The sequence below is a fragment of the Camellia sinensis genome, chromosome 13 (genome assembly GCF_055761805.1).
Source record: "Camellia sinensis isolate YWXY chromosome 13, ASM5576180v1, whole genome shotgun sequence".
In the NCBI taxonomy this organism is placed as follows: Eukaryota; Viridiplantae; Streptophyta; class Magnoliopsida; order Ericales; family Theaceae; genus Camellia; species Camellia sinensis.
Window position 1 is genome coordinate 134,004,326 of NC_138973.1, and position 20,116 is coordinate 134,024,441.

Below are 20,116 nucleotides of genomic sequence, written 5' to 3' on the forward strand. Positions count from 1 at the left end.
TGAAAAAAATATATTTTAATTAATAAACTGATGGAGGTGTATATAAAATGTCCAAAATACCCTTTTTTGTTGAGTTTAATGACTAAAGTATTTTTTGTAATTAACTTTACTTAATGAAAATAGACAGGTGATTTACATTGAAAGCAAATTAAAAGTATGAGCATCCAATAAGAGATTCTACAATTGCTAATAAGGAACAGTACCGTTCAGTCAGTCCAAATCCAACGACCAATTCTCAATATACAACTTGGCCACTATGATCTGATAATAGTATGACCATCCGATAAGAGATTCTCTGGTCCACAACAGATACAACTTGGCTAGTAACAAAAGTGACCTCTGACAAGAGGTTAGTCGTCCTATCAAAAGAAGATCAACAATTTACGATAATACCTTAATCAACTACAAAAAAGAACCATGTAAAGAAGAAATTCCAAAATTACTCATTTCATTTATATTATAAAGAATGTCCAACCAAATCATTGACTTGATCATTGGAAGGTCATCCTGACTTGTCTAGGTTGACAGTGATTAGTAATTTTGGTTTCTCTTGCAGATAAAAGAGTAGGCGAATCATCTCACTAATCCCGCATGAAGACAATTTCACCATACAAACATAATTTAGCCTTTAAACATTAGATTTTCATTTATGTTGTGTTTGATTAGGGGATTTGGAGAGAGATTTGGAAATAGAAAGGGAAAAAATATGTGAAATTATGTGAAATGTAGGTATATTTTATTCTCATTTCAACTATCTTTTCTCTTTTCCTTTTTAAATCTCTCTCAAATCCTCCAACCAAACACAGCGTTAGAAAATATAGAGAATCAAAATTTGTCAAATATTTAGAGAATGTATATCATTTTGTTGGGTCCATGGCTTATGTATCTTTTGTCTTTTTATTTTATTTATTGTTATTACTTTTTATTTTTTGTTTTTGTCTTTTTATTTTTTATTTATTTTTGGTTCGACTGCACTATCAAATTGATGTATGATTAATTCATAAAAATTGAGAATAGCAAAGTAGGAGAGAGGTTACAATGTGCAGTTGCACATTGTAGAAAAAATTATATGTTTTGTAAGAGAAGTTATATATTTTGTGAGATGAAAATTACGATTTTTATGATAAATGTTATGAATTTTGAAGTTATGATGTATATCTAAAAGTCATATATAACTAAAATAATACTTTTTGTGAGAGAAGTTATGCATATTGTGAGAAGTAAAAGTTTATATTTATTGTAATAAAATTTATGTATTTTGGGGGATAAGGTTAAAAAAAAAAAATTAAAAAAAAAAATTTGTCAAAAGTCTTTGCAAACGGACTCAGCACACATAATTTCATTTCGCTAGTCTTTCCATTAGAATCCTTTTTGTCAAGGCAGATACATTTGACCGTTCCGTCTATTTCGGCAAAATAATATTTTTTTTGTATGTGGAAAATACTTTTCTAAAAATGAATGGTTTCTATCCAATTAGTTCACATTTGTTTTGGTAGGTCCAATTTAGATTCATGTTTGGTAATTCAACACTAATGATAGAGACTCCCACAAAACACAATCTTTAAAATGATCTAAATCATTCATGTTACTGTCAGACATAACTTTTCAAAAAAATTTAAACACATCAATAGTAGGGGTCATGGAGGTCCTCCTTTGTGGGGTCCCAAACATTTTCCGTAATTCAAATTGTTTATTTATTGGATGGGAGGTTGTTGCCATGCCACAAGGCACAACAACCCTATTTTGAGGGTTTTTGAGGGTTTGTCTCAAACCTATTTTGATAATCTGAATTATTCATATTATAAAATTCGTCAAACATATGCAAAAAAATCATGTTAATCAAACATATGTAACTCTATGATCAAGTCTTAATTATTTTTTAAAAAAATGATCAAAATCATGCTAATTATTTATTAAAAAAAAAAAACAAATATAGTCTTGTTATGGGACTATAAATGTTCAAGTAACTTTTTTTTTTTTTTTTTTTTATGAATGATCTACTCAATTCATCCTGCAATAGGAATGATTCGAATCATCAAAATAAATTTGTGAATAAATAATTCATGCAAAAAACGATCCTTCCAAAAATCAAGTTATCCAATAGAAAAATGATATACCTACATAATTTTCATTCAAAATTTAAGACAAAAGTGATATAGCCATGATTTTTTTGCAATTATGAATGACATTTTAACCATTAATAAATGACTATAAATGGGACACATCATTGAATATCAATCTTTTATACACAATTTCTATTTGTATGGCATTGCACTATTGAATATTATTAATCACGTGATTAGATCCCATTTATCTTAGACATAGATTCTTCATTGCTTTTAAGGCATGAGAATAGAAATTGCATTTCTTTTATAAGACAAATGGAAATAGATTGTTGATTTTTTTAAGACAAATAAAATCTCATCATGAGACTATCAATGTCTGATCAATCTGATACTTTACATCAATTATCTTCTTAGCGGACCCTACAAAAAACAAAAAACAAAAAAAAAATAAATAAATTTGTATTACTGGGACCCATGGTGGACCCACCTAGCTCTGATAGCACCTATCAACTCAAGTTGAGTCACGAAATGGAGAGAATCATAAGCGTTTTTGAAAAACATTTTTCATAGAAAACGTCTCTGTTTGATTGTGGTTTCGAAATGGATATACTAGTGGTTGTGATACTAGTAGTTCCAGTGTTCATGTGCTAGTAGTAATAGAAAGTGGGTGCACGACAACAACAGTGATGGTGGTGTGGTGGCAATAGTGACGGTGATATCGTGATATTGTTAAAACTTTAATTCAACAATATTTTTACTTTTTGTATGTATTTGGTATATTTATTAGTGTTATAATATTATTGATTCTCCAGTCATGCTTGACATTTTCTTTCCATTTGTAATATTTTAGGGTGAGTTTGGGTTTGGGTATGGTTTATTTGCTTATTATAAAAAAAGGTCTAGAAAAGTAAAGATGTTATGTGACTCAAATAAGTTAATAAGTTGCATATTTATGATTTTACGAAAAAAATGTACAAAAATATAAAGAGGTGATATGACAGAAATAAGCAAATAAGCAACTTATTGATTATTGTCAAACTCACTCTTATAAAAAAGAAAAATTGTCCATAAAAAAAATATAAATAAAAAAAAGATTCTATTTCACTAATTTTTCTTTTCCATTTACTTAATTATCATTCTATAAATTTCTAGCAAAATTTAAAATTTAAATACAACGTAAAATTGAATTTGTAAGTCAATTTTTGTTTTGATGTGAATCAAGAGATGGAGGGTCCATATCCATAATTTTCCAATTACACAATATTCCCCATTTGGTAAGGGAAGAAAGAAAAAAATAAATATAAATAAAAAATCACTAATATATTTCCATTTTTCATGGGCCATTTGTATTTTTTTTTATTGGTAAGCAATCAATTATTAAGATTGGAGCGGTAACTTAGGTGGCTTTGACAACGCAATTAAGTATTAGTGTGAAAATAATCAAATTTAAAATTTAATACAACCTAAAATTGAAGTTTTAAGTCAATTTTCATTTTGATGTGGATCAAAAGATGGAAAGTCCCATATCCATAAATTTCCCAATTACACAATATTCCCTATTTGGTATGGGAGGAAAGAAAAAAAAATCACTAATATATTTTCATTTTTCATAGGCCATTTTTATTTATTTTTTATTGGTAAGCAATCAATTATTATGCAGGTTAGTTTTTGGGGGATCGTTTATCTATGGAATATTTTTGGGGCTTAGTTTGGCGCTTGAAAATTCCTTCGAAAATCAAAGTGTTTGCATGGAAATTGTCTTGACATTCTTCGGATCAAATCAAATTTGGTCCAGAAGCAAATAGCTGTGCGCGACATGTTTGTCTTGAAGGTTTGGAATCGGTTAGACATTGTTTGTGTTGAAAATTGGGTTAGGTTTAGAACTCATATCTGATTGGGTCACCCATGGTCGCATGACTCAAAACCATAAGGCGAGACCCAGTCAAAATAGACTTGAATTAACTTATTCTACGGGTAAGCATGAATGACTCACTATTTCATCTCTCTAAGAGATAGAGTTATGAGTGGTCATAAGACTTCCATTATAATAATAATGAACACATTATATGGATGAGACTAATTTAACCGTATGAAAAATCTGCTAGTCTCTCTCATTTTTTTTCTCTTTTTTCTCTCTCCATGGAAGTCTTTGTACTCTGAATACTGTGGGTAGTTCTGTAATAGTTCTACCCCACTGCTAGGAATTATTCGAAGATATCAATGGAGGCATATGATTCACATACATGATCCATGGATTCGGTTTGAGCGTAAAAAGTATATCCGAATTCATTTATATTTTGCTATGTATTATTTCTTATTTTTCCTACAGTTTGTTTAAGTGTGTGTATTGGCTTATTTTTCCTATGAAGGAAAATATCATAAATGTAAACGTGCCAGCAAGGATTGAAAAATCCTTACAAATTAAATTCAAGCCAATTATCAAGCGATTGCAATGACAGTTCTTTTGCCTCAACGGAAAGGACTTTAAAATTGCCAAGTGTAGAGAAAAGAAAAATTAAAAGAAGAAAGAGGGAGACGGAGACGGAGACGGAGACGGAGAAAGATGATGGAGTGAACAATCAAACTAATCATTAATTTATCTCTATTCCTATGCTTTGAAAATGAAGTACATAAAATAAAGTGCAGAGCACTTACCTCTACTCTCATGCTTCGAAAATGAAGTACATAAAATAAAGTGCACGAAATATAAATGACAAGAAAAATAGAAATCAATTGTCTTTGATTTGAGTTCTAGATCACTTTTTTTCAATGTAGCCATAAATGGCTATTTATAAACAAATATTTGTAGGAAAAAACTACCTAGTAACTACCCTATTTTTCCATCTCCTCCATTTCATGCTCCATGTTTTCCATCATCTTTCCACATTTCATAATTTCTCATAACCTCCAAATGAGTAGGAGGATGCCACATGTTCTGCAATTATATAAATAATAAATAATAATAAAATTGTAGATTTATGGTGCCAACATTACCCCTCCCCACGACCCTTAAAAATGACGTTTACTTGAATTTTTGAAGGGCCGAATCAAGCACATGCCTAATCTAAGTAACAAAGTACTTCGAATAATATCAACAAAATGTTTCAAATGATATAATAGAACCAATAAAGTACTTCGAATTAGTATGAAATGATGACTAGATGTCTCGAATTATATATATAGGCCTTGAAGGGATATTATATATGTGCTTCAAATCGACATCAATCCTTTGAAGGAAATTAAGCAATTTTGTGTTATTTATATTTCAAACACTTAGAAAACTTGGAACCTTTTGAAGTAGGTTGATGTTGCTTGCACTTAAAATCATTCAGAATCTCATATTTTTAAGGCAAAGCCAATGATTCACCTTAACACGCTGTTACACATGCTAAATAATAAGCTTCAAATGTGGTACAAAGGACCAAAAATCACCCATTTATGGTCTAAGTGTTTATAAAATGACAGAATTTATCATTCGAAGGTCTTGCGGAAAAGCTTCAAAGGATAACCTCATATTTTCAAGGCAAAGCCAATGATTCACCTTAGCAAGCTGTTACACATGCTAAATAACAGCTTCGAAGGTGGTACAGAGGACCAAGATCATCCTTCGAAGGTCGAAGGTGCCAACAAATTACGAATTACATTATTGGAAATACTCGGCAAAGCTTCGAAGGTTCACAACCGCCAATATTGTTTCTTCGAAGCTGTTATTGATGCAAGATAGAGTGCTTCGAAATTTACAAAATTATGGTAAAAGGGCTTTCGAAGCAACTTTTGGGCAATATTGTAGTTATTCAAATTTTGTATGCTCTAGTTCACACATAATTAATGAAAATATTAATTTTATTATTCAAACCAATTATTAGGGTCTGTTTGGTAACGTTTACGTTTTCAGTTTATATTTACAAAAATTTTATAAACTGCTTTTTGTTTATTTTTTGTTTATTTTTAGAAAAACATAAACTGCAAACGCGTTTGGTAATTGACAAAATGTTTAAAAAAATTTAAAAATATAAAAAAGAATGAGAAATGACAAGTGGTGGCAAGTAGCGGCGGAAGACGGTGGTGGAAAGTGGTGACGGTGGGTGGTGGGTAGCGGATAGTGGTGGTGGGTGGGTAGGTGGGTAACGGTAGCGGGTGGTGGGTGGTAGCGAGTGGGTGGTTGTGGTGGTGGCGGCGGCGGATGGTGGGTAGTGGTGACAGGTGGGTGGCGAATGACAAGTGGTGGTGGGTGGTGGTGGTGGGTAGGTGGGTGACGGTGGCGGGTGGTGGTGGTGGTGGTGGCAGGTGGGTGGCGGATGACGGGTGGTGGTGGGTAGGTGGCGGGTGGTGGTGAGTGGGTGGGTGACGGTGACGGTGGCGGGTGGTGGGTGGTAGCGAGTGAGTGGCAGATGACGGATGGCAGGTGGGTGGCGGATGACGGGCGGTGGCGGGTAGGTGCCGGGTGGTGATGGTGATGGTGATGGTGGGTGGGTGGGTGACGGTGGCGGGTGGTAGCGAGTGGGCGGTGGTGTGTGGTGGTGGGTGGTAGTGGTGGCGGGTGGCAGGTAGTGGGTGGTGGTGGCAGGTGGGTGGCGGATGGCGGGTAGGTGGCGGATGGTGGTAGTGGTGGGTGGGTGGGTGACCATGGCGGGTGGTGGTGGTGATGGGTGGTGGCAGGTGGATGGTGGGTGGGTGGTGGATGGTGGTGGCGGGTGGTAGCGAGTGGGCTGTGGTGGGTGGTGGTAGGTGGTGGTGGTGGCGGGTAGTGGGTGGTGGTGGCAGGTGGGTGGCGGATGGCGGGTGGTGGTAGTGGTGGGTGGGTGGGTGGGTAACCATGGCAGGTGGTGGTGGTGGTGGGTGGTGGCAGGTGGATGGCGGGTGGGTAGTGGGTGGTGGTGGTGGGTGGTGGGTGGTGGTGGCGGGTGGGTGGCAAGTGGCTGGTGGTGACGGGTGGCGAGTGGTGGATGGTGGTGGCAGGTGGGTGGTGGGTGGTGAGTGGTGGTGGCAAGTAGGTGGCGAGTGGTGGTGGTGGCGGGTGGTGAATGGTAGTGGCAAGTGGTGGGTGGATGGCAGGTGGGTGGTAGTGGTGGCGGCGGCGAGGGGTGGGTGGTGGTGGTGGCGGCGGCGAGGGGTGGGTGGTGGTGGCAGGTGGGTGATGAGTGGTGGTGGCAGGTAGCGGTAGGGGGTGGGTGATGGGTGGTGGTAGCGGAAGACGGTGGTGGAAAATGGTGGCGGGTGGTGGCTAATTTTGGGTGGTAAAAAAAAAAAAACTGAAAACTCAAAACGGAAACACATTTTTTGTGTTTTCATTTTTTGGCCAAATTTATAAACTGCGACCACTGATTTATAAATCAAAAATTTTACCAAACAAGTTTTTATTCGAGTTTTTAAAATTTTTGTAAATATAAACAGAAAACTGAAAACGTAAGTGTTACCAAACGGCACCTAATTCTTCAAAGGCACCAAAACTTTTTTTCTTTGAATCAACTTTTGTAGAATACTAGTTACATTTTCATCATGTAACAAATGGCTATAAAAACGTTTATCAATAAAGCCACTAATTATCATGCCAAAAATAGGCATTATTTGACAATTAATTAATTGTCATTTTACATATATTTGAAGGGATGTACATTTCGAAAGTTTTCTCATCCTATGTTACATTTCGAAGGTGTTCATTGATGACAAAATCACCATTCGAAATTCACGTATGTTACTAAAAGATCAAAATCGTCCTTCGAAAGTGCCCACGACATCTCTTCGAACCAAATCCAAAGAGTTGGATTACTATGAAATTATTTGGCATTTTAATTATCCATTAATGGCTATAAGATGATATTTCAATGAATACATATAAAAGTACAACCATTTATCCTTTGAAAATAGGTCTAACAACCCTCACATATTCTTAATAACATACTTCGAAGTGTCTTGGACATGCTTCGAAGGTAACCACAAAACCAAATGGTGATGGTTTTATAGATCAACTAATAATCATATTTTTTGCCCAATATATTGCAATAACGAAATATTTTTTGTTAGCCATTCCATCAAAGTCAACATTTGATGTGATCTACAAATCCAAAAAGGATTTTGAACAACAAAAGTCATGGTATAGTATGACCATGAAAATTTATACCTTTTGACATTTTGAAAAATGTCAAAAATTTTGAATTCTTGAACAGTGGTCTGTTCATAATTCTTGACCATGTTTGGTTTAAAAACAATAACTTTCGTTGAATTGATTTTCATAATTATTTGACAAAGTGGGCTGTTTTTCCATATTAGCCATTAATGGCTTATGAAAATCCCCCATAGGTATGTTATTTTTATGACTCGACTCTCTAAAAATTAGTTTTTGGACCCTCCCGAGTCATGCATGAGACATCATTCTTAGCCAATCTTGGCTCAAGAACATACTCTTTCGTCATGTTAATTTCATAATTTGACTATTTAGAAACGGGCTCTTGAAACCCCTGAGCCATTGATGAAATCATTTCTTTGTTTTTGCTGTTTTCAACCATGGAAACATTTTGAAAAAATTCACCAATTCCGGCCATTAAATCCTCAGTTAATAACTTGGTTGTGAGAGTTGACAACTCATCATTCCATTGGTGAATTTCCAACTCAAGTTGATGAATTTCTTCAATTAAATTATGTCTTTTTTCTTCTACCAAATAATATTGTAAGATATGAAAGTTATTTAATCAAGAAAATGGATCACTTCTTGAAGATCCAAATTTTTTTTGTTTATGCCAAAAGATTTCATCTAGGCTATTTGAATGGACAAATCTGAAACTTTGCGATCGATACCGTTACGTTACCCGATACCCCGATTTAAAACCATGATAATTATATAAATAATAAATAATAATAAAATTGCAGATTTATGGTGCCAACAGTGTGTTTGGAAAACAAGTTTGTTTGGCATGAGGGACTAACTTGTAGCTTTCTTGATTGGGTTTGATTTATTTCTTCGAATCATTCTTCTGTGGACTCGGCTTTGGTATTTACGGTGTGTTGGAATATTTGGTTGCACCGAAATCAGGTGGTGTTTGCCGATACTCAGCGGATGGCTACGGAGGTGGCAACGATTGCTTTCACAAGTCAGTCCAAATTCATAGCAACTCAGGTTTGTGTATTCCTTCGAACAATTCTGTTTCTAGTGTTGGCTGGTCGGCACTAATGGCGGGAGTCTACAAGGTAAATTTTGATGGTGCAATGGGTGTGAGGCAGCATGTGTTGGGGATTGGTGTGGTGGTGAAGGACAGTTTGGGCGACGTTATTGCTTCTTTGTCTGAACTAGTGGGACTAATTCCTAATATGGATTTTCTGGAAGCATCTGCAGCGCTAAAGGCAGTTTGGTTTGCGTGATGTTCATTTGTAAAAAGATTGGTTGACGGTGGTTAATGCTATTATGATGGGTTCTGACTTCGAGTTTGCATCATTTGGCCATGTGGTGTCAGAAGTTCGCAAGGTTGTTATCTCACTTCGTTCGTTCAGTGTTTGCTACGTTTAGAGATCTGGAAATGAGGTGGCTCATCGTTTAGTAAGGATGGCAATTTGTCATGCGGGTTTGCAAATTTGGATGGAAGAGGTTCCGACCTCTGTCACTCGTTTTGTCCTCCATAATGTAGGGTTTGTTTGATTTATTTGTCTTTCTGGTTTGTTGAATCTATCTAAAAAAAAAAAAAAAAGATTGGAGTGGTAACTTAGATGGCCTTGGGAACACAATTATAAGTATTAGTGTGAAACAGTCAAATTTAAAATTTAACTTTAAATAAAACGTAAAATTAAGTTTTTAAGTCAATTTTCATTTTGATGTGAATCAAAAGGTGGAGGGTCCCAACCAACTAGGCCTACCTTAGTTGGCCATCATGTTTTTCTTAGAACTTAGTTCCAAGGAGGTTATGAGTTCAATTCTCATTAGGGAGGGTTGAATTAAGGGAGTGCAAGCACTTAGGTGCTTTGCCAAGGGTGGAGAAATTTTTTCTTATATGTGTTAATCTAACAATTAACAACTAACATTTGCCGATAATAATAATAAAAATAAATAAATAAATAAATAAATAGTGGGGGGTCCCATATCCATAAATTTCCCTGTTTGGCAGTGGAGGAAAGAAAAAAAAATTGGAGTTTTTAAGTCAATTCTGATTTGGATGTGAATCAAAACGAGGGTTCCATATCCATAAATTTTCCAATTACGCAATATTCCCTGCGTGGTAGGGGAGGAAAGCAAACGGAAAAAAAAATAAAAAAATTGTTCACTAATATAATTTTATTTTTCGTAGGCTATTTGTATTATTTATTATTTATTTTTTTTTGTGGTAATTATCGACTAGTCTTATTAAGTCAATTTAAATATTATTAAATCATGTTGACCTTTTTAATGAGTGAATAAGTTCTATAATACCTATATTTATCAAGTTATTTCATCTTCGCTTCTCTCTATCTCTGTTTCTCCACTATTTTTTCAAAAGTTTCACACCACTATTGTCTACCACCATCATTCTCATTGTCATCACCATCTACCTGCCATTGCCATTGTCACCATCTACACTGCTGGAAATGAGGGTTTTAGCGGCGTTTAAAAAACGCCGCTATAGGTTTCAAAAACGTCATCTAAACATTTTGTGACGTTTTGCACCAAGCGTCGAAGATGCGGCCGTCGCTATAACTTTGTGACGCTTTAGAAACGTCGCTATATTACTATAGGCGGCGTTTTTATAAAACGCCACTAAAAGTTCCACTATGACATCACCATGCTATTTGGCGACCTTTTTAAAACGCCGTCGTACTCTTTTTGAAAAATCTAACCGTTGATATAATATTTAGCGACGTTTTTAGAAACGCCGTGAAAGCCTCTTTTTTTTAAAAAAAAAAATTTGTGCTAATTTTATATGATTGAACTAAAAAATCTGAAAAATAACACTAACATGAAACAATAACTCTCATTCAAACATCAGATACAACATTAGTTCACTTTCCAATTCAATTTAATATCCAATCACCATTAATCACAAAATAACATATTCACAAATCATGTTTTAACAAAGACATTAACCGAGAAAGAAGTGTTGAGCTATAATGATTGATCCAAACTTACACAAGAGATGGCAAATTACTACCAAGAAAATTATCCCCAACTCAAGATATCACCAAAGTAAGAAACTATTGAACTTCACTAGATTGCATTTCAAAAATCTATTCCTGATTGTAACATAAATTTCAAATTTGGATGAGTTAAATTCAAATTGATTCAAATTGATGAGAGAGTTCACTGTTAGTCTTCATTGGTCTACATACCTGCATCAGAACATAAATTACAATCAGATTCACCAAAATAAACATAAATTGAAGAATTTGTAAACTTAATTTTCTTAATCACTTGATTGCATTTATTTATTTTTAATTGTTTAGGTAGAGGTGGTTAGAGTTTTGCTCCTGACACAAATCTATGATTTAAGTTATAACTTTACTCCTTCAATAGTATTTAAACAAAAACTAGGGCTAAAATTTTTGTTTTCGTCCAGAATTGAAAAGAAGCTTTAAAAACAGTTTAGGTTTGAACAGAAGGCTCTGTTTAAGGGATTCATTACATTTCTTTATTTATTATTTTTCCAAAAAAAACGAAAGCCCATCAATATAAACTTTAAGCCTATTGTTGACAATTGTAATTGAGCTCTATATTCCCTTTCTTAATTGGAATCCCAATTTTGTGCATTAACAACAAAAGTTCATATGCCAGAATCCTCTCTTTAAAGAGGACCTACAAAAATTTTGTTGTGTTATAGAGATTAGGCTATCAAATCCCAAGGATTTTAACAACAGCAAATTATTTTCACAAGCCCATCAACATAAACTATAAGCCTACTGTTGGCAAGTCACCAACCAAAAAATGAAGGGGAAAACACTGACCAACCCACATACCCTTATCTCAAAATGCAATATTTATCACAATATTCAGTAACATAACTAAAATGGCGATGACTCAAAGGAGAAGAAAAGGCAAAAGTGAACCTGCAAGAGAGTCCAAGCATGCTGCAGTAACAGGGCAACCTTCCATGTTCAATAGAGAGAGCTTGAGCAAACCTACAATGCACACAGAATAAGAGAGACTATTATTACAAAGAATTGCAACACTTGTTTGCTTTTCTTGTTGATAAATGAAAAGTGCTTCATTTGTGTTTTGAGCACAAATGAGGATTTAATATCGAAAATGGCAAGCATGATAAAATAACTTACTCGAAGTAATTGCCCTGGAAGAATGTAGAAACCCGGAAGAAGAAGATAATACAACTGCTGGAACGCCAGTTGCATTCTGTGATGAGATCATTTGTAAAGACCGAGAGACAACTGGAGGCAAAGAACATCTTAGATGTGTAAATTAAAATAAATAAATAAAACCAATAAAAGAATAATTTTATTGAAAACAATACATACAATGCCTTCTAAGGATGTACAGACGTCTATAAAGCTTACTTCAATCTGATTTATTCATTTTTCGAGGAGACTTTTTATTTTTTGGTAGATATTATAGGAGTTACATTTTAGGGAAGGGATTTAGTTTTGGGGTTCTTGTGTCTAATTAATTTTTTTTTCTTTTGCTGTACAGGGGTGACACCCCCTTGGTGTCCATCTGATACAGTTCCGTACTTATTCATAAAAAATAAAATACAATGTAATACCTTCTGAGGATTAGGAATATCACTCAAGGAAACATTTGAAGAATTCCCAGGGGGTGAAATTGGTTTTGGTGTAGTCATTGGTCTTATTTGCAATGACTGGCCACCTCAACTCAATCTACAAAGGACATGGCTGTACATGAAGATACAGAGATATATATGTTGTGTGTGTGTGTGTTTTCTTTTTCTCAGTTATCTTATATGTCTTTTACATAAGAATTTAAGAAGATCAGGTTGAATTTTCTTGTAACCCTATTTGACTAAGTAAGATAATTGCAAGTACATCCATTCTTCATAATACCATAACAATTTTATAGAACATCATAATAAATTAAAAGAACAAGGCTCTTTTATTGAAGCCAGCTATGGCTTCTAGCACTACTGGCGACAAGAAAAGGAGGCGGAGAACAAGAAGGGATCTTGAAGAAGATTGAAGCATGTTAGGGCTTTAAAATAACATTCCATTCTAACAAAAAATATCAAACACAAAAATAGTTCAACTAAAGTCAATCCAACAAGAAATAAATTTATCAAACTGATTGGTGTTTATGGGGTCTAAATACATTGCATGGGTCAATAGAAGAAACTAATTTTATACCTCCACCATCTCCACTGTAGTGGGAATAGAACCACTGTGGGGATCAGTAAAAGAACTGCTGCCTCCATTTGATATCAAGTGGCTTGATGATATTCTAGCCAGAGTATGCTCTATAAATGCAATAAGCTCTACATGAGTACCATGTAAATGAGATATTTGCAAAATATGATTGCAAAGCAGTGGCAGATCCACCAGGCGGTCAAGAAACTGCTCCAAAGTCAAGATTCCATAAGCAAATACCTAGGAGGGGAGAACATTATTAGCTTTCTATTTTATTTTATTTTTTAAAATTTATTGCAAGCTAAAGATAAAAGCCAAACATGAAAGATTAAAAACTCACTTTTGTGTCTGGAGGTTTACGCAATGCCTCCAACACAGTATGTACAGCTATACTAAGTGTAAGATTACTCAGAAGCTGATGCTTTATTAGGGAACCTCGAAAGTAATCACGAAGCATCAGGTTATATAAACCAAAAAAAGGTAAAAGACATTCATTACAACAATTCTTTTCCTGATTAATATTGGGTGAACCTATTTCCAGACAAATTTGGCAAGGTCCAAAACAAAATACAGCCTTGTCAATGCATCAAACAGATGTTGTACTGTGCTCTGGAACCAACCAAAATAGCTTTGGCAATAAGGTCAGTGTTAATGTTTATTGTTTAGTTGCATATGTTCAAAAGTCATAAAACTAGCAAAGCAGAGAATAGAAATTGGGCTGCCTCTTAAGAGATCATATATACCTGTGACAGAAGGTCAGAAGCTACAATGCTAACCCTATGCTGAATAAATTCTAAAGGGTGCCTCTTAAGAGTAAAGACGTCAGCAGCACACTTGGCTGGGTTGGGGGGGGGTGACAGGATTCACCCATAGGAGCTGCCATAGCGCCTACAGAAATGAGCAAGTACAAATGTTACAATTATAGCAATTGGATTTCCATCCTACACCATATCAAGTAATAACATTGCCACTGAGCATACTATGATATATACACCATATCAAGTAATAACATTTCCTCCTCACATGTGGAGACTATTTGGCTGAAGGATGTCCATATGACTTTCCATCTTACATGACATGTACAGCAAAAACTTCTATTACATGAACAAAACTATGAAATACTGCCAAGTGTCATTTTTATGTATATGTTCACCTGAAGATTCTACAACCACAAAAAAATTACCTGTCTTAAGATAACAACTAAGCATTTGATATCTTTTATTGACAGTGGCTTCTCCTGCTCATAAAACTCCTCATTATCAACTATCATAAGCATGTGCCTGATCCATCAAATAAGTGCGTTAGACTTATTCCCTCAACTTGTGCCATAAGTTCAAAACCTCAGACATACCACATACTGTCATCAAATTAATTCAGACAACTGTAAAGAAATTACGATCAAAACTGAACATAGAAGCAGCGTTCTTACTTGTACACAGGGCAGAAAACTGACAAAGGTAACAGCCAGCCAGGTGCATCTCCCGGCAGATATGATAATTGCCCAGACAATGCTGACCACATCTGATTCTCATGGCATCGCTTCATGAATTTCCATATTACAGGAACAAGCTCTGTTCTATAAGCTAGTACAGTCATAACACGCTCAAGGGGTAAAATGTTAAAAGTCACATGCAAGAAAGCACAAGCAGCACCAACAGCTACCACCTCTTTACCATGAGCCCCTTCTTCATATGAACCATTGAAATCGAAACACTACAGCAAAAGTTCAGCATGTAGCAAATTGAGGTAGGACACCTCGATTGTAATTTAGTCGTTCCGATAAGAAATAATCACTTAAATTGCAAATTGATTGTAATTTAATCGTTCTTGTTTCTACTTGTGAAGATTGAGCCAAAACTGAAGAATCCTGGTTGTTCCCTATCAACCATGCAATGATAATTATGGTCAAACATGGCTATTTAAGCACAATCCTATAGGAATATAAATAGAACATAGGAATTAACACAGTGCAAAGCTATAGCATTGAATATTTTTGAAATGGAATTACCTCAACATTTCTTAAGCTGAGTGCGCTATCAACATCATCTGTTGTCAACATTTCTTAGCATTGAATATATATATATTAATTATGGGTCCTTGTGAATGTTGACTTGATGTTGTGTAAGATAACTCTTCACAGTTTTCTTCAAATGAAAGTAGAAAATTTAGGAGCCCTTTCACAAAATAAAACGTATCTGTACATAATGCAATAAGGGAAACTGATGACCACAATATTCGAAAAAATAATTAAAAAACATGTAAGAAAAATACCTATATTCACAATGCTCAGGCCATGCACAACGAACTTTTCCATAATCCCAATAACAGTCATCTTCCCTCAAAGGTCACGCTTAGCTGTTCCATGTAAAATTTAAGAGGTAAAACAATTTAATGAAACAAAAAGAACTAAGAAAGAAGAGATCCACCTTTTGTAACAAATTTTGATTTTGAATCAGGATAGTTATCATGCCACATCTCAAGCCACAATTCCCGCATTAGAACTGGAGATCTAACAATGTGCCTGTGATTTGCTACATGAAAGCAATTCCAACTAATTTTAAAGTGCCGTTATGATTGATAAAGAGAAGAAACAAACTAGAGTAAGAAAAGAACTAGATCTATCTATATGGGTCTTAGTTCTTTCCTAATGTTTAAAATTGTGAGGAAACTATAATACGGTCAAATGTTTGTGGGCTGTGGTATAATCTGTAATGCTATTACTCAGATGAAAGGAAGACAGAGAAGCTTTTACAACATTTTTTTCACTATGCTAAGAGAATATCAGCATAAATTGTACTTCATGTTCTTGTGGAATTTAAGCGAGCTAACGTTATTTCAGCAAAGATTATTTCATATTTTTTTTGTTGAATATGACCTTAAAATGCAAAACTTGCTTTCCACAACCCGTGACCTTGAGATGTAGCCATAATTTTTTCTTACTATTTTACTACCCTTGGAGCACAAACCAAAAACTCATTTATTTGGCTATAAGGTTCATTCATCATGTTTAAGGGAAATGATACATACAATACATGTGAACAGATAAATATGCGTGAAGTGTATAATTGATTGCTAGATACATTTACTTTCTATTAACAAATAACATATTAGATATTAGATAAAATAAAACAATGAAAAGTCTAATATTGCAAACCCAGACATTTTATAACAGAGAATTTTCACTCATTCTCAGCAAAGCATTTCCTTTAAGCCAAGTGTAAGTATTTACTGAGCCTGAAATCCTTTGAAGCCACTGTTGTCCAAAATTGCATACAACAGTTAACGTGATTTGTAAGACATTTTACATACCCTTGTCAAGCTCCCAAACTGCTGTTCTCTTTCCAGGAAGACTGTCAGAGTCTTCATAATAGGTTATGTACTTTATAGTTAACCCAATTGAGCAGTAAGAGACAATTATAAATCTTACGGCCATAAAAAAGTAAAGTTGCAGTCCTTCAGCAGGCCTATTAGCTTATTTCTCATGTTCTCAATGATCCAGGAGTGGTTACTATGTTTTATAGTTTAAGGTCCCAAACTATGAGATATGCTTTCTAGATAGGGCGGAGTGAAGCAGGAGGGTAAGAGAAAATGAAAATGAGCAGAGATGGTTCTAAAACAGCATGTCAAGTTTAAAAAATGAGCATACTAATAAACTAAAGTCAGTTGAAAAATGATCATTCTCCAAAGAGTGACAAAATAAACAATTTATTTTCAAATTACATGAAGCACAAACAAACAATTTACCAAAACAAGTCCAATTATGTTTGTAGGTTGCTCATAGTAGACTGGCACTCTTCTATGCCCTTTCTCCAAAATTAAATTCATCAGCTCCCTATTAGATATCAAGCATCATCATATATATGATCAAAACAAAGTTAAAAAAGACTTCAAGTAAACCTTCTATTCAAAAGTTTTCCAAAGCATGCAACACCTGTCAAGCTTGGCATTGATATCAACAGCAAAAGTGTCAGCTATGGGAGTCATGGCATCACTGGCTGTTTTCTCAGTAAGCCCAAGTGCTCCAGCAATAATTGTTGTCTCATCATGTGTGAGTTCTCCACGTTTTCCAGCCTGTTTACAGGTAATCAGAAGACTATCAAGTCACAAGATAAAACAGAAGGAAAAAGAAGCTCTTTGCAATGGAGTTTGAAGTGAAAAATAAAAATGGGATAACATTAACTTCGGGAGACGTTTTTATAGACGAGAAAATTAAAATTCCTGCAAGCAGCACATTTTGTAGGAAAAAGGGAGGAGTATTGGATGGATGTTTTAAGGATTCCTCAATTGGAGACCTTTTTTTTCTTTTGGGTGTGGGTGGGTGGGTGGGTGGGTAGGAGGGGGATGGACCAAATTGCATCATAAATAAAATAAAAATAATGTCGTTAGTTCATAATACTTTCACAAATGTGTCTACTTACCTCATTACCATGCAAATCAACTAGTGTTTTCAACTCAACTCTACGGAAAAGTGCTACATGTCCATGTCCTAGCAGAAAATCTAATAGCTGAAAATCACAGACAATAAGGGTAGCCAAGAAGACTAATTAGAAAGACCAACCAATGAATTTGCTTTAAATAATGCAATGCAATAGTGCTGAGCAAACACAAGTACCTTGCTTATTGGATATGCTACAGGAAAACAAATCCAAACAAGAACGCGGACAAATGGGGCTACAGCTGCACCAATAGCCAACCCATGTCTAGAACAAACAGATTGTGGTATAATCTGTTCACACAGACTAGTAGTAATTAGCACATGCAAATTCACCATGCTGATTTAACCAGGAAAATTGAAACATCATGATGCGAAAAATAGATTTGAGTTTTCTAAAAGCACTTCTTTAGAAAATGTATCCATGCTACAAGAACATAACTCAAGTTTTCTAATAAGCACTTTTTCTATCAGAACAGATGGGCAGACACATTCAGATGAATTCAGACTAGCATTTATTTATATTAAAAAAATATATAGAATGGCAATTAAACAGAAGAGAGAATACATATAGAACAGAAACTCTTCAACTGCCTTCTCTCTAAGGCTTCCCCCAATTCTTGATCCTTCTCTGCACAAACGAAAATCAACAACCAAATCAACATTGTCCTTTCATAATGAAAATGCTGAAAATGAACCAGATTTTTAGAAGAAAATTTGTCTATCACTACAACTCCTTCAAAACACTGATTGTAAACCCAAACACAACACTAAAAATATAGAAAATAAATTATTATTTTTAAATATTTTGGGAATAATTACCAATAAATGTAAAAGCGATGATGATCGAGGCTTCAATCAATGCATCGCCATAGCCCTAATGCGGGAATCAGGTGATGCTCACCTTAGTAGACGATGGTGTTCGCTCCCCTCGCCGGTGCAGATGGTGGCGGCGGTGGCGCTTCGAAATCAAGAGAGAGAGAGAACTTCGAAATCAAAATCGAAATCGTCAATCGCTCAGAGATTGGATCTGAGATGAATCCCCAACCGCTCTGAGATTGGATCTGAGATAAATCACCAATCGCTCTGAGATTGGATCAAACGGGGCCGCAGAAGGTTGATTCGATCGGTTGATTCGATCGGTTGAGAGAGATTAGTGTTTAGAGAGGGTTGTGAGAGAGAGAGAGTGAGAGTGAGATCGATCCAGAGAGTGAGTGAGAGAGTAAGCGAGTGTTTTGGGTCCTTGACCCAAAATAAGACATTTGAAGAGAGAGAGAGAGAGAGAGAGCGCGCGCGCGTGGGAAAGTTGTACATTTGCGCGTGGGAGAGTTGGACATTTGGAGGCGCTTTAACACGCCCTCTCTTCTAAAAACGGTATCGTTTTATTTTAAAAAAAAATGTGGCGCTTATCAAACGTGGTAAAATATTGAAAAAGATGACGTTTAAAAAAACGTCGTTAAATGAACGTCGTTAAATCTCATTTTTCTTGTAGTGCTACCAATCACCACCACTTTTATCGTCATCTAACTATTGTCTTCTCTTCCCTTCTCTTCTATTTTCTCTCTCTCCACAATTTTTTCAAAAGTTTCATACAACTATTATCTACCACCATCGTCATCCACCCGCCACCACCATTGTTGCCATCTACCCACCACCACCACCACCACCACCACCACCACTACCGTCATTACTCAGATGCTGTTACTGTTCAGCAATTATCTCTACCATTGTCCTAGATCTATATTCTACCGTCACCAATCTACACTTTACCATTATAGATCTACACAACCACCATATCACCATTCACTACAAGAATTTACATATTTGCCGACCACTTTTGCTGACCAAAACAATTTTGGTCGCAAAAAAATGACATTTGGCGACCAAATATTAATTAGTCGCGAATGATCATTATTTTTGGCGACCAAATATTATTGGTTGCAGAAGGTTATATTTTGGCGACCAAAAAATGAGTTGGTCGCAGAAAGTGGTTTGCTTTTGCCGACCAACTACAAATTTGGTCGCGGAATGTCACATATGTTTTGGCGACCAAAAATTTGGTCGCCAAAAACTTATTTTCAGCAACTAAAAAAAATTAGTTGCCAAATTAGTACATTTAGCGACTAATGTTTTAGTCTCCGTTGATTGAGATTTGGCAACTAAAAAAGTTTGTCGGTAAAAGTACCTTTTCTGCGACTAATATGGTCTTTGGTCGCCAAAAGTTTGGGAGGGAAATTTGAAACGTGGAGGTGGGAATTGAAAGCCCTGGCTCCTAAGATCAACAAATAAAAAAAATCAAAAGGCCTGACTCTCAAGATTGATAGCTCATTAAAATTCTACGGTTTCAATAGCT

At 35.3% G+C, this 20,116-nt stretch overlaps 1 protein-coding gene across 1 annotated transcript; it reads right to left on the reverse strand.

Annotated features, from left to right (window-relative positions):
* Positions 1-11,031: 11,031 nt before the first annotated feature.
* LOC114322746 (DUF21 domain-containing protein At2g14520-like) lies at positions 11,032-19,451 on the reverse strand. The gene is made up of 12 exons (XM_082900910.1): positions 19,416-19,451; positions 17,944-18,057; positions 17,750-17,836; positions 17,263-17,402; positions 17,076-17,163; positions 15,758-15,862; positions 15,340-15,686; positions 14,761-15,044; positions 14,515-14,611; positions 13,672-14,219; positions 13,332-13,571; positions 11,032-11,354 (listed from the first exon to the last, which is right to left on the reverse strand). Exons 1-6 carry the CDS (start codon positions 19,449-19,451, stop codon positions 15,827-15,829), a joined length of 501 nt encoding a protein of 166 aa, XP_082757036.1. The 3' UTR covers positions 11,032-11,354; positions 13,332-13,571; positions 13,672-14,219; positions 14,515-14,611; positions 14,761-15,044; positions 15,340-15,686; positions 15,758-15,826.
* Between the last annotated feature and the right edge of the window lie 665 nt (positions 19,452-20,116).